The sequence below is a fragment of the Diuraphis noxia genome, unplaced genomic scaffold (genome assembly GCF_037042655.1).
Source record: "Diuraphis noxia isolate RWA-SAM2 unplaced genomic scaffold, SU_Dnox_SAM2 contig0002, whole genome shotgun sequence".
Lineage (NCBI taxonomy): Eukaryota > Metazoa > Arthropoda > Insecta > Hemiptera > Aphididae > Diuraphis > Diuraphis noxia.
The window spans coordinates 33,954,377-33,968,161 of NW_028301712.1; the positions used below are offsets into that span (position 1 = coordinate 33,954,377).

General features: G+C 25.7%; 2 protein-coding genes and 1 pseudogene across 7 annotated transcripts in view; 2 read left to right on the forward strand and 1 right to left on the reverse strand.

Moving 5' to 3' along the window:
• Nucleotides 1-13,785, reverse strand: part of LOC149058366 (uncharacterized) — a 476,835-nt gene that overhangs the window by 462,356 nt on the left and 694 nt on the right. Inside the window, exon 1 of one of the 4 annotated variants that reach the window (XR_016190469.1) lies at nucleotides 3,656-3,950. The exons of 2 other annotated variants lie outside the window; for them this stretch is intronic. The gene's annotated coding sequence lies outside the window, so the exon portion shown is untranslated. Of the gene's footprint in view, nucleotides 1-3,655; nucleotides 3,951-12,271; nucleotides 12,832-13,785 lie in introns of those variants that run through there. One more of the 4 variants, XR_016190471.1, reaches the window with a different exon arrangement.
• mtt (mangetout) overlaps nucleotides 1-13,785 on the forward strand; it is a 195,398-nt gene that overhangs the window by 2,957 nt on the left and 178,656 nt on the right. For 2 of the 3 annotated variants that reach the window (XM_089220730.1, XM_089220729.1), the window contains exon 2: nucleotides 11,723-12,243. In XM_089220730.1, the coding sequence (XP_089076856.1) occupies nucleotides 11,823-12,243 (421 nt within the window). In that variant the 5' untranslated portion in view covers nucleotides 11,723-11,822. Of the gene's footprint in view, nucleotides 1-11,715; nucleotides 12,244-13,785 lie in introns of those variants that run through there. The other variant, XM_015513341.2, reaches the window with a different exon arrangement.
• LOC149058372 (uncharacterized) lies at nucleotides 4,077-4,608 on the forward strand (annotated as a pseudogene).

The following is a 13,785-nucleotide window of genomic DNA, read 5'->3' on the forward strand; positions in this document are numbered from 1 at the left end:
TTTAAATATTTCAAACACTGCTTAAGAATTAGCGTACCTATCCCATGATGTTTATTTATTATTTATTGTTTTTATATTAATTAAAATATATAATTTAATATTTATGCACATATTATAATCAAATTATATATATATTATATATAAGTATTAAGTTTTTGGTATCAAAATAAATTTAACTCTCAACTAAAAACAAAATGTATTTGAATGGACAAACAACTTAATGATGAAATAAAACAACATTGAATATAATAACTAATAAGCGAGGCTAGGATTTGTATGCAACGGCATGTTTTTTGCGACTTCTGGTTATTGATTTCGTCAGTAATGTCCACAAATCACCTCATGATGAGATAAATGGTGGTGTTTTTATTTTGCATGTTTTTGCATATTTTGGATAATATGCATATTAATGCATATATTGAATAAAATGAATATTATTGCATATTTTAATTATAAGAATATGAAAAATGAATGTTTTATAGTATATTTCGTAATTAATATTTATAATTTAATATATAGCATATATTAAAAGTAATTTTGGCTTTTTATTTCAAGTCATAACTAAACTACAAAAAAGAATTTAACACTTCATGAAAGTATACAGATTATAATAAACGCTTAGGAGTCGACTTCTTGAGTGTAACGAAAGAGTCGCAGATAAAGTTAAGAACAAATTATCCTTGATTTTACAAAAAAATAAAGGATTTAAAACTCTACAATCAATAAATAATATATTAAATGGTGAATCGGATGAGGACAATTTCAGTTGTAACCTAATACCAGAACAAATTTCTTTACTTAAAAACATGTGTCAACTATACATCATGTAACGTTGAACGGAGCTTCAGCCAATACAAAGCCTGCACATAATACGATCCAATCGCCGATCATTCATTTTTGAAAATTTAAAAAAATATGCGGTCATAGCATGTAACACACGTAGTGAATGTGAATGTCAATTATAAATTTTATTTTATTTCTAAATTATATTAATACAAACAGCCAACCACTGATGTATTTCAATAGACAAATATTTTTTTTGTAACTATATTTATATTTTTGTGCTTATCTTATAAAAATTAAAATGCATATTTTTGCATATTTTGGTAAATAAAATGCATGTTTCACAATTTTTTATTGCATACAAATCCTAGCCCTGCTCATAAGTAATATCTAATTAATTTTTAAAGCTTTAAATTATCTATTTTAAGGATATCGTTAACTGTATTGAAATCATTTGAAAATTTATTTGAATAAATTTGATAAGTTCTTTAGAGCTTTTTTTTTCTTTTTATCTGACTAAATGCGTGTTTAAAAATGAAGTTTTGTTGTCGACAAACTAAAAGACGCTACAAGTAATTTCTCATAACTCATAAGTATGGTCTGATTTTCTAATAGTGTTGCTTCCTTGCTTAAATCTGCTATATTTCCAGTATAATCATTGATTAACTCTTAATTATTATTCTTTACTTTATATGATATTTAATATTATATAAGTTATTACAGCAGAAATTTATGAAAATCCATACTTCAACTTTGTATTAAGGGTGGCTATGGATGATATATTATTATTATTATTATTATTAACATGCAAAGGATAGTATGTTGTCATTGAACAAGATATGTGCAATAAATTAATATGACATCCATTGCTTGAAACATATACATATTATACATCTAATGATATTATAAGACTATTATTATAATTTATGATAAATTGCCAAACGACTAGGAATTCATTTATTATACCTGCTACCCTTTATTTTCTTCCTTTTTATATTTTACAACAAAGCCTTTAATAAATATGCTTCTTTGCACTTATCGAAGAATGACTTTATTAATAACATATACACATGTTATACCTGATTATGTAGGTCCAAATAAGTGTATGTCGTTCTTGCAGGTATCAAAAATAGAAATAAATAGATTTTTTGCCATTCCAAATTTGTAAACATGGTGTTAGCATATGGTTGTTTCGTGAATGCTAAAAGGTATTCCATTGGTTATTATTAAGGCATTTTTTTTTTTTTTTGTAAGTTTCTGTTTATGTTTTGGAACATCTGCAGGGTAGTTACTACAAAGCATGCTACAAAAAAGTATTTTAACCAGGAAAATGCAACTGAAAAAGACTTGAAAATTTTTAAGTTTAGCTGAAAAATATTTTTAATATCAAAAAATAATTTATTAAATACATTATTATATGTTCAAACCAATTAGTTCTTAGAACAACTAAGCACAATATTTATAAATATTGAAAAAAATAAATTAAAAACTGTTTTATTAAATTTTAGGTACCTGTTTATTTTATAAAAATTCAATAAGACAATAAGATATTTTGACGAAATATGTATAATATATAATTAATAATACAATTGAAAATAATTAATAAATAATAATTTAGATAAATATGTACGTAAATGTTCTAAAAAATGTTAAATATATTGTGGATGATTACCTAACAAAAACTCATTAAAAAGCTAATAAATAACTGACAAAAAAGTACTAAAAAAGCATTTATTTACGAATATCATAATAAGAAAAGCAAAAAAAGCAAAAACAAAATTGCATAATTGAACTCTGTGATGAATGAATCGAATTGAAAGAAAATTCAAATGTTACAAAATCCTAGCCCTATTCATAAATTATGAATACCAATACTGACGAACAGGGACAAATGGACGCGGCTGTTTAAACGCGGCCGTTCGGACGGGAAGTCATTAGACGCAGCCGTTTGGGCGCGAGGATAAAATTATAATTAACATTATAGTTTGATCATGATATTGGGGATTATCTGACATTATCGAAATCGGCGTTATCGTTTCGATGTTTCGAAGTTGTTTAGACCAGTGTTGTATATGAATTAAATTATCAATATGTTACTTTTACATATACGTTATCAAAATCGATCAAATACACCAGAAACCCTACAACAATTTTATTCTACACTTTACCGAAAGCAGTGGTTATATTTACTTTAACTAAATTTATTATATAATATTTTAATTAGCTATGGCATTAATGAAGTCGAATCGAAATCAAAATATTTTTACTGATGATGGTTTTATACATTTATTTGACAAAGTAAGTGCTGATTCACTAATAAGATTTGGCTGTGTAAATATAAACGTGAGTGTAAAACACGAGTTTATACTGGAATCGACAGTTTAGACGTATGTACTAAAACGCATTAATGAACACACTCATGATTCGGAAGCTGCAAAAGTCGAAGCGACAGTTGCCATCAATCGTCTAAAAAATAGAGCGGTTGAAATCATGGAGTCAACATCGACTGTAATGTAATAAACGAAAGTATTACTGGATTATCAGAAGCAGCTAAGGTAATCAATATTTAATTAATATATAATTAATAATTAATTAATATTTAATATTTTTTCGTTATATTGGCTGAATTTTAGTAATTTTTAAAAATTATTCAGTGCTCTATTTTATTAGGAACAAAAGTTCTAGGTGTATTATATTATACACATTTTATTATTAATTTTTTTGTATTTTATTTTATTTTAGGGTGCAATATCATCCAGCCTAGTATTGAAAAAAGTAGTTAGACGAAAACGAATTAAAATTCGAACATCACCGAATGCACCAAAAGACCTATTAACATTAGAAATACTTGACTCCTTTAAAGTTTACTCACCATCAGCAGGTATGACTGAAACATTTTTATTGGACGATAGTGGACCAGGCGTGAATCGTATTTCAATTTTAGGAAGAAACCGTAGTTTAGATATCGTTTAAAACCGTTCCAGCTATTTTTTCTCAAGTTTTTGTGATACTTGCTGAAGCTTTGGGAGATGTACACCCACTTATATACGCTCTATTGCCTAACAAACAAGAAAAAACATACACTCATGACTCATTTATTTAAAATGTTAAACCAATTAAAACTTGGATTAAACCCGACTTCAATATCTTGTGATTTTGAACAAGCAATATTAAAATCTATAAAAATTGAGTATCCAAATGCTGAAATTTATGGTTATCTTTATCATTTTTCTAAAAATGTTTATAAAAAAATATGTGATTTAAGGATTGTATCAAATTATTAAAATAATGCTGATTATTCAATCTTAGTGAAAATGGTTGTAGCATTGACATTCATCCCACTTAATGATATTGATGTAGCAATTGAGTTATTGTCGGAATACTTACCAGACGAATCACAACCCTTATTAAATTGGTTTGAAGACAATTACGTTGGGCGAATTAATAGAAATGGAAGAGGTCGTCGCCTCGTTGGTTACCTTTATTTCCACCTAATACTTGGAGTATGTATAGGTAATAGAGTTTTGGATGGGTAAAACAGAACAAAAAATCACTTCAAAGCTGCCAACAGAAGATTAAATATGGAAATGGGCGTTCACCATTCAAGTTTGTGGTCTTTAATAACGTGTCTTCAAAAAGTACAAGCAGGTAGAGACTTTTATTATAGTCGATTAGAGGCAGGAAACAGTCCCCCTAAAAAATAAAAAATATACTGATAAGAAGATTTTAAAAATAGTTCAAAATTATGAATTAAGGTGAATCTTGACATTTATGAGAGGGATAGTCCAAAATACTTCTGTACAATAAATAAATATTTGAGTAAAATGTGTGCTTATAAACTATAATATTTTATGATTGTTCTGCTATATAATTAATATTTTATCGTCATAGGTATATGTAAAAATATTGAATAATTATAATTTATCCTCGCACCCAAACGGCTGCGTCTAAATGACTTCCCGTCCAAATGGCCGCGTCCATTTTTGTCTTAGATCGCAATTCTGTTGTGGATATTAATAATTATAGCAATAAAAAACATACTATGTTTAGTCTGTTGGTTATGATAATATTAAAATCTTATGAATATTTACAAATGTTATTAGTGTATAACATTCTACAATTTACCAAAGCTGAAAATTATAAATTATTGTATTACATCAATGGTTTTGTCGTAGTTAGTAGATTAAGGGTAAAGTTAATATAAAACATTAATTATATACAATGTATATTGTTCATAAACTCACACTATATATTTTACTAAGTGAATTCCGAATTATAACATGAATTACATATATTTTGCATAAGTCGTCTAAAGTTAAGTACTTAGGTATTACGAATATATTTTAAAATAGCATCATATAACAAAGCACTGAAGTTTTATTGTTAAATCTGCAGCTACACATATTATATTGTTATATATTTTATAAAATTTATATTTTTATGTATAATTATGTTTTTACTATGCTTGATTAATTTTGATAATGTATTTACTATTTGACATAATACATATCAATACTGATATATTTATCTTTTAATTTTGTTTTCAATGATATTTGTTTTCATCAAATGTTTAGTATAATCTTAACTCAAGATTCGTAAATTTTATTTATAAATTAGGTACACACATTAACTTATGAGTTATGAGTTTTGATGGATTCCAATGTAATTTAATATAGTTTTTATTCACATAATATGTTGTTATATTATTTGATGATAAAATGGTTTATATCCTACGTATTCAGTGATAATAAATTTGTGTCACTGAGTTAATGTACTAAGAAAAATACAGTAAGTGTTGATAATATTTCCAAATCAAATATGGATGAATGGAGTAACCGAAAAATGAGTTGAACCCACGGGATCATAAGTAACAAAATACCTATGTTGAAAATTTATTTTCCATGGACACAAAACTCACAAAATAAATGCATAAAGATAAATATATATACATAATGATAATTCCCAAAGGAAATTGTCTTGTTCAGTAGACTGCATTCAATCACCAAAAATACCTGACGAGAAAATTGATTTTTTTCTATGTTTACAAAAAAAAAAAAAGGAAATATAATTCAATATTATTATTTTTATAAGTTACTATTAAAAAAATATCTAGTTACTGAAGTATTAACTGTCTTAATTTATTAAACATCAAGAGTTTTCGAAATTAAAACAGTCTTAAACATTTTAAAATAAGACATTTTAGCCAGTTTAAAATAAAATAGATCGTATAAAAAATTTGTGTAGTTCTGAAGATTGTATTTTGTCGATATGAGAATGAATGTTTCGGATGCAAATATGATACCTATGCTTTAAATTTTTTAAAGTTTACATAGATGTTACTCAAATTAAAATTGTGTGTAATATTTATCTAATGATTTATTCTACGATGTTAAAAAATAGAGTTAAAACCTTTGAAATTGTTTATTGCAATTTAAATGTATTATTCAATTCAATTTGTCTTAAATGTAGGTATCTATGATTAACATAAGTTTTTCTAAAAAATAATTTAAAAAAAAGCGGGTAAGTGGGTATCGCTCTGCTGTACATTGGGGATGGGGTGGACCTCTGACTAAGGTAGGTTAAATTTGAATGCAATGTGATAGGTATCATCTTTCTAGGATATATTATAGATAATTAAAAATTTTCAAATCTTAGATACATATAAAAGGAAAATTTTTGATGAATTTCTAGGATAAAATAATTTTCGTGATTTTTACGTATGTTGTCAAAATTCAAACTTTGAATGCATGTAAAAAAATTGTGGCTATATATTTCTTTTATTTTTCAACTGCTATTGTAAAAATATATTATGAGCCTTGTATTAAATTCTCAAATCTTAGAATTAAAAACAAAAACTTTTATGAATTTCTATCTAAGATAATTTGAAAATTGCAGTAATTTTTACGTATTAAGTCAATATTTGAACTTAAAATGCTAATAAAAAAAATGTGCATATGTTTTCTTATAATTTTTTAATCGCTATAAGAATAACTTATGAGAAACTTTGTATTAATTTTTCAAGAATTTTGATTGAACCAATCAAATTTTATCGACACTCAAAAAAAATTTCTGAAAAATTGAAAATTTTAGTTGTCTATAAATATCTCGAAAAAAGTCAAAATATTTCGAAAATTAAATCATGTAAATAAAATGCCAATCTAAATAACTGGTAAAATTTTCAAATATCTACGACTTATACTTTTTGAATAATAACAAATGTTTAAAATTGTTCCAGGATAGTTATCGTTACGCTATTTCATAAAAATTTAAAATTCAAACGCACCTAAAATTTTTCGTATAATGATGCTTCGAGTTTTCTCTATAGTTACTTGAAGGAATACTTAGTGTTGTATTTTTAATCTTTAGTTATAAACACAAACAATTTTATGATTTTTCAACTTTAAAATTACTTGCAAATTTTCGCGTTTTCTACAGATTTTGTAAAAATTTGAAATATAAACGCTATGAACTAAACGCTTATAAAAAAAATTGTGACTAACGATTTTTAATTTTTTTTAGCTACAATAAGAACAACTCATAAGGAACCTTGTATTAAATTTTCAAGTTTTTTAGTTCATCTAAAATTTTTTTATCGACACAAATCGAAAATTTCAGTGGTCTATAAATAACTCAAAAAAAGTCAAAAACTTTTTGAAAATTAAACTGTATATAGATAACACTAATATAAACATTTGGTGAAAATTTTAAGTATTTACAGTGATTAGTTTTTTGAATTACAACCATATAAAAAAATCGATTTGGTTGAAAACTAGTTTTGTGTAAAAATTCCCGTTTTTCTGTCCCTTTTAGATTCTGAGCGGAGCGATGAATGTATTGATTTTACCATGATGTGTGTTTTTTTTTTTTGTGTGTCTGTCATCACGTTTTGGGGCAGTAAAAATGCTACGATTTTTGACTTCAGTACCTCGTTCGATCAGAAAGTGAATCTAGTTGGTACTTTGGGGGGTCAAAAGTGAAAAATTCTTAATACTTTTCTAAATAATTGAGAAAAACAAACTAAAAACTAAGTGAAAAACGGGAAATTTTACGCACACTAATTTTTTGACAAAATCGATTTTGGTTTTTGATGTAACATTAAAACAAATGACCATAGATACATGAAATTTTCACCGAATGTTTATATAATTATATTATATTCACCATTAAATTTTCAAAAAATTTTGACTTAAGTTGAACTATTCATAAGCATTTGAAATGTTCGTTCGAGTTTTTTTAAAATTAATTTCGATAAAAATGTATTAGTTAAGCAGAAAAGCTTGAAAATGTAATACAAGGCTCTTAACATATTGTTACAATAGCAGTTGAAATATAAAAGAAATATATATTCACAATTCTTTTTTATAAGTATTCAAAGTTTGAATTTTGACAAAATACGTAAAATTCACAAATTATTTTAAGCTAGAAATTCATAAAAAATTTTCTTTTTAAATCTAAGATTTGAAAATTTAATACAAGATTCCTTACAAGTTTTTCAATCTTTATCACAAATAAAATGTCCATCGGAAATTTAAATTAAATTTATATGAACATTTGAAAATTTAAATTTTTACAACATTAGATTTTCACTGGATTTCACATTTACCGATTTTCTTACTCTAAAACAAATGATCGCAGATACTTGAAATTTTCACTGAATGTTTATATAGGTATTTTATATATTTTAAAAAATTTCAAAATATTTTGATTTGTTTTGAGCTGTTTACTGACATTTTAATTTTTCTAATTTTTTAGTTTTTTTTTTCTATAAATATCGATAAAAATTTATTGGTTGGGTAGAAAAGCTTGAAAATTTAATACAAGGCTTCTAACACATTGTAACAATAGCAGTTGAAGAATATTAAAAATACATAGGCACGATTTTTTTTTATAAGCATTTAAAGTTCAAATATTGACTAAATACGTAAAAATTACAGCAATGTTAAAATTATCTTAGATAGAAATTCATAAGAGATTTTCTTTTTAGATCTAAGATTTGAAAATTTAATACAAGGCTTCTAATACATTTTTACAATAGCAGTTGAAAAATAAAAGAAATACATAGTCACAATTGTTTTTTATAAGCATTCAAAGTTTGAATTTTGACAACATATTATGTAAAAATCACGAAAATTCGTAAATTATTTTATGCTAGAAATTCATAAAAATTTTTTATTTTAAGTCTAAGATTTGATAATTTTTAATAATCTATAATATATCTTAGACAGATAAACCGTCTTCGCTCAGAATCGTTTTTCGTATACAATGATATAATATCATTGGATTCAAATTTAATTCCATCAATTACAGTAACCCACTTGTAACCTACTGTACAGCAGAGTGACATCCACTTTCCCGTTTTTTGTTGTTGTTGTTTTTTTCGATTTTTTTGAAAACTGTTGGAAAATGTTTACTTTTGACCTCTATAACGCACCAAGGATATTCACTTTTACATCGGAAACCACCCCCAAAGTTTGAAATTGAAGCATTTATTCGACTAGTTATGTTGTACACACACACACAAGAACAAAAAAAAATCACACATCATTGTAAAATCAATACATTTATCACTTCGTTCAGAATCTAAAAAATATATGCATGTAAAATATTGTGTTAAACAAACAGTAAATATTTATCGATATATCATAAATAATATTATGTTTGTATTTTCGAATTGATATACGTATCTCATATAGGATTCAGTTTTTAACATAGCTACTTGCATTGATAATCAAAAATAATTGAAATATAGCGCTTGATAACATTTAATTACAATTATAATTATTATATAACGTTATATGATTATATTATTACATAGTATTAAAGTATTTTACTAGAAATTTTTTTTTTTTTTTATTAAAGTAGAAAAAATAAAAATATACAATCTGTATAACATAAATACAATAAGTAATTTGGATAACAATTTTTACCAGACTGGACGGCTTGAGGGAAGGTAGAGTCCATTGACACTACTTCCAATATGAACTTAATTTAAATTTAATTTAATTGTATAAAATAAATGTATTTATAATATATAATTTTGGTTAATTGGTTAGAAAATCACGTGGCCATTTTCGTTTGAGACGACGACTAGAAATTTAAAATTTTTTTCAGTTAAAACTTTATTTTTTTGTAAGGCATTTTAAAGTTTGTAACCATAATTTATGTTGATTAAAAAAGGAAAATGACAAATTAATTTTCTTAGATATTCCGTAAAGTTGTATTCAAAATTCATAGAATTGGATAGTTTATGTTTTATAAAATGTCATTTAAAAGTACAAAGATATAAAGTAGACTGATGTATTGTTGGTTTTCAAATACAAATTAATTTTGTTAGATACAGGTATATTTTAGCTATTGCTTTATAATGTAATGTTTACGTTTCAGTTATTGAATTTTACTTTTATTGTATTCATGACATTTTTAATTTGATTGTTAATAATTGTTTGAACTGAAATGTGTGTACATTAATTTCTGCAAAATGTAAACTTTTATTCTATTAAAATTAATTCACATATTTTCTTTTTTAAATGGTATTTACTTTCTACGCATATTCTTTTGTACCTAATATAATAATATAACCTATATATTTATTATATAATTTTGTATTGCTATTAACTTTTGAATTGAGTCATTACCGTACCGTAAAACGGTGAGAATAGGTTCGTGATATGAATAAGCAATAGTTTAAAAAATATTATTGAGTGTATAAGTATAATGTAAAATAATATACGTAAAAGTTTTAAATCTTCGCGAAATTTTTTTTTGACTTATAAGAAATCTTGTCTTTAATATTTTTAACAGTCATAATAAAACCATATGTTTCGTTTTCAAGTTTTTTTAACAAAGCAAAAACTTTGTTATCGATGTATATAGAAAAAAAAAAAAAACGAATTGAAGCTGTCCGATGTATATGAACAGTTTCAAACTGTTCAACAATTTCCAAAATGTTTATAATATTATACCATGCATAAAAATGACATATAAATATTTGATTTAAATTATAATATTTTTTAGCTTTTCATACTGAAAGGCTCAAACTAATGATATAAATAATAAATATTGATTGTAAGAATATAAGCTAAAAATAAAATTATAAAATGTATGATTGCAGGTTAATTTCGCAATTTTTTTAGTTTCTTCATAAATTGTATGATTAAAGTTGATATTTTTTGTGTATCGAGTTTGGAGGAATGAAATGTTAAAATAAGAGTTGATGTTAATTTCAATGTCGTATATAGCATAAACTTGTTGTTATTTGTTTTTTTATATTTACGAGTACTAAACAATCTGTATATCAATAGACAGACACAATAAGAATAGGAAATGAAAGTTACAATTATATAGTCATAAGACTTTTGTTGAAAGAAAAGCCGCCCATTAATGATGCTTTCTGTTAGTTAATTAATTAATTAAATTTAATAGATCACAACAACACCACTTACGCTTCAGGCGTTTAGAAGGATTGTCAAGTATTGAGGGAGTGTCCAAGTTTTTTATTAGTTGATTTGGAGATTATTTGAATGGTTATGGAATCTTTTATGAAAGATTTTCGCTTCTGCAGTTATTGATTTAAGTTTTATGTTGGTATGTAGTTTATGATTTGATACGTAGGGTGGCATTTGTTAGTTTTCTAAGAGCGATATTTGAAAAGTTAGTATTTTTATGGCTAAAAACTTGCCATATTAAATACGTCATAATACCAGAAAAATAAATTTCTAATTGCAAGATAATATATAACATAGTAAAATATCCTTAGAAAAAAAAAGGCATGTGGTTACTCCCAATTGTCGTTGTTTGTATGAAATGATTTACTTTGGACTCAAATTTAACATATCCATTACAATAACCTACCTCAATGATGACTTCTCCAGTTTTTTTTTATATATTTTTACACAAGGTTCTATGATTTTTGTAATCTCATGACCACTGTTATGTTTAGGTAGGTCAGACGATTGGATTCACTGATGGGTACCTACCTGAGTTTTGAGACACCATATGTTGTGGGTACTGGACTGCGTTAGTTTATTTTAAAATTCAAAATGGCAGCCGTATATTACACATTCATAAATCTAGTTGTACTATGGTCTCCGTTTGCGATGTGTTTGAACCATACGGGATGGCTTCGTCGAGTGTCTCAGACTCCATTTCCGGAAGTGCGAATGCGTCATATGCGGCATTCTGGACTTTCTACAGAGCAGTTTGTATGGCCCTTGAAAAAAGAGGCTGTAGTCGAGGGTGATTTGCTTCTTGGTGGACTGATGATGGTTCATTCCCGTGAGGATACACAATTCACTTGTGGTCCGATAATGGCTCAGGGTGGTATACAGACTGTAGAGACGATGCTCTATACCTTGGATCAAATCAATAAGCAGTGGACCAAGTTTAAAATTGGAGCACTTATATTGGACGACTGCGATAAGGATACGTATGGATTGGAGATGGCTATAGACTTCATAAAAGGTCAGTTTTTAAATTAATTTTTATCTCATAATGGCTTGTTTTGTTTTTATATACTCGAGTATTAAATGATAAGTTCCTACTGTAGATTGAAGTGAACAATATTATTTTATAGTAAATAATTTGTGTGTATATTTTTTCATAACTATGTTTGTCATTAATGGCTCGAGTTTAACAAAAATCCCAACTTAATGAAAATATTTCATGTGGCATAATTTTTCTCTCTTGAGATTTGCATCTCATTAAGTGCTTATATTATAGGGCATCGTTTTAAATCACTAAAACATTATGACTCTTAGGGTCAGAGGTTAGGTTGACTCTTGTACGGGTCGATTATGAAAAATATTGTCTTAGGTGGTTTTCGAATTATAAAACAAACTTACTGATAGAATTCCATGCTCATACCTTTAGCGGTTCCGGCTAGATGGTTTTTTCATTTTTACCCTTTTTAGCCCAGGTAGGGGTTGAATTTTGAAAAATCTTTACTTAGTGGGTGTCTACAACATGAAACAAAACTACTGTCCAAAGTTCATATTCATAGCTTCAGCAGTTCCCATGGGGCCATGAACCACCCGGGACAAATCATCTTACCTATATATACAGATAATGTCTAATTATTATTAAAAAAAGTCAACAAAACTCATGTAAAAAAAAACTAATATTCATAACATAAATTAGTTTTGAATCATTAATTTGAATATTAAAATATATATTTTTTATGTTATTTTATTATATAATTTTTATGTAATTATAATATATATAATATAAAATTATATATAATTAATATGATAATTTCCTTAAAAAAGAATTTTATCAAAATGTGACGAAAATATAATATTAAAAATGTTGTAGCATAACAATTAAGAACTGATTGTATGGCCTATGAAATATGTAGATTTTTTCGCATCTAAATGTTAGTTGTTACTTGTTATCTAGTTGACTTTTATTTCATCTCATTTATTAATGAAGGCTGATAGATCTTATTTATGGGTGAACTTGGTTAAAATAAGCTTTTATATTATGGTGTTCATCGTTGACTCTGATAAAACATTGACGTTCATTATTCTAATAAATAATACAAAACTACAAAGTGTAAGAAAGTTTAAGAATTTTCTTATTTTATTTAATGCTTTTAAAAGTTAATCTTTTCAACAAATTCATGATTACCATGCTCCCACGGTATCATATTAATGTTTATTGTACATTAAATTAAACAAATATACTTTCTTTTATGAAACAAAAATCATAAAATCATCTATATTTAAAATATTTGATAGCTATCTTATCTGTATCTATTATTTTAGTTTAAGTACTTATTTAAGTCATAATATTTAAATAATTGTAAATTAAACTTTTTGTATTTGATTGGAGTTTGTATAAACAAAGTATAATTTTTAATATGTTAATTAACCTACTTAAAACAATAAACATAAACAGGTGGGCAAGTGGTTACCGCTATGTGTAAGTGTCAAGAAGGTCACTTAAAATGATGTGTTAAATTTGAATCTAAAGATATCAATATATACCAAAATGATTCTGAACGGT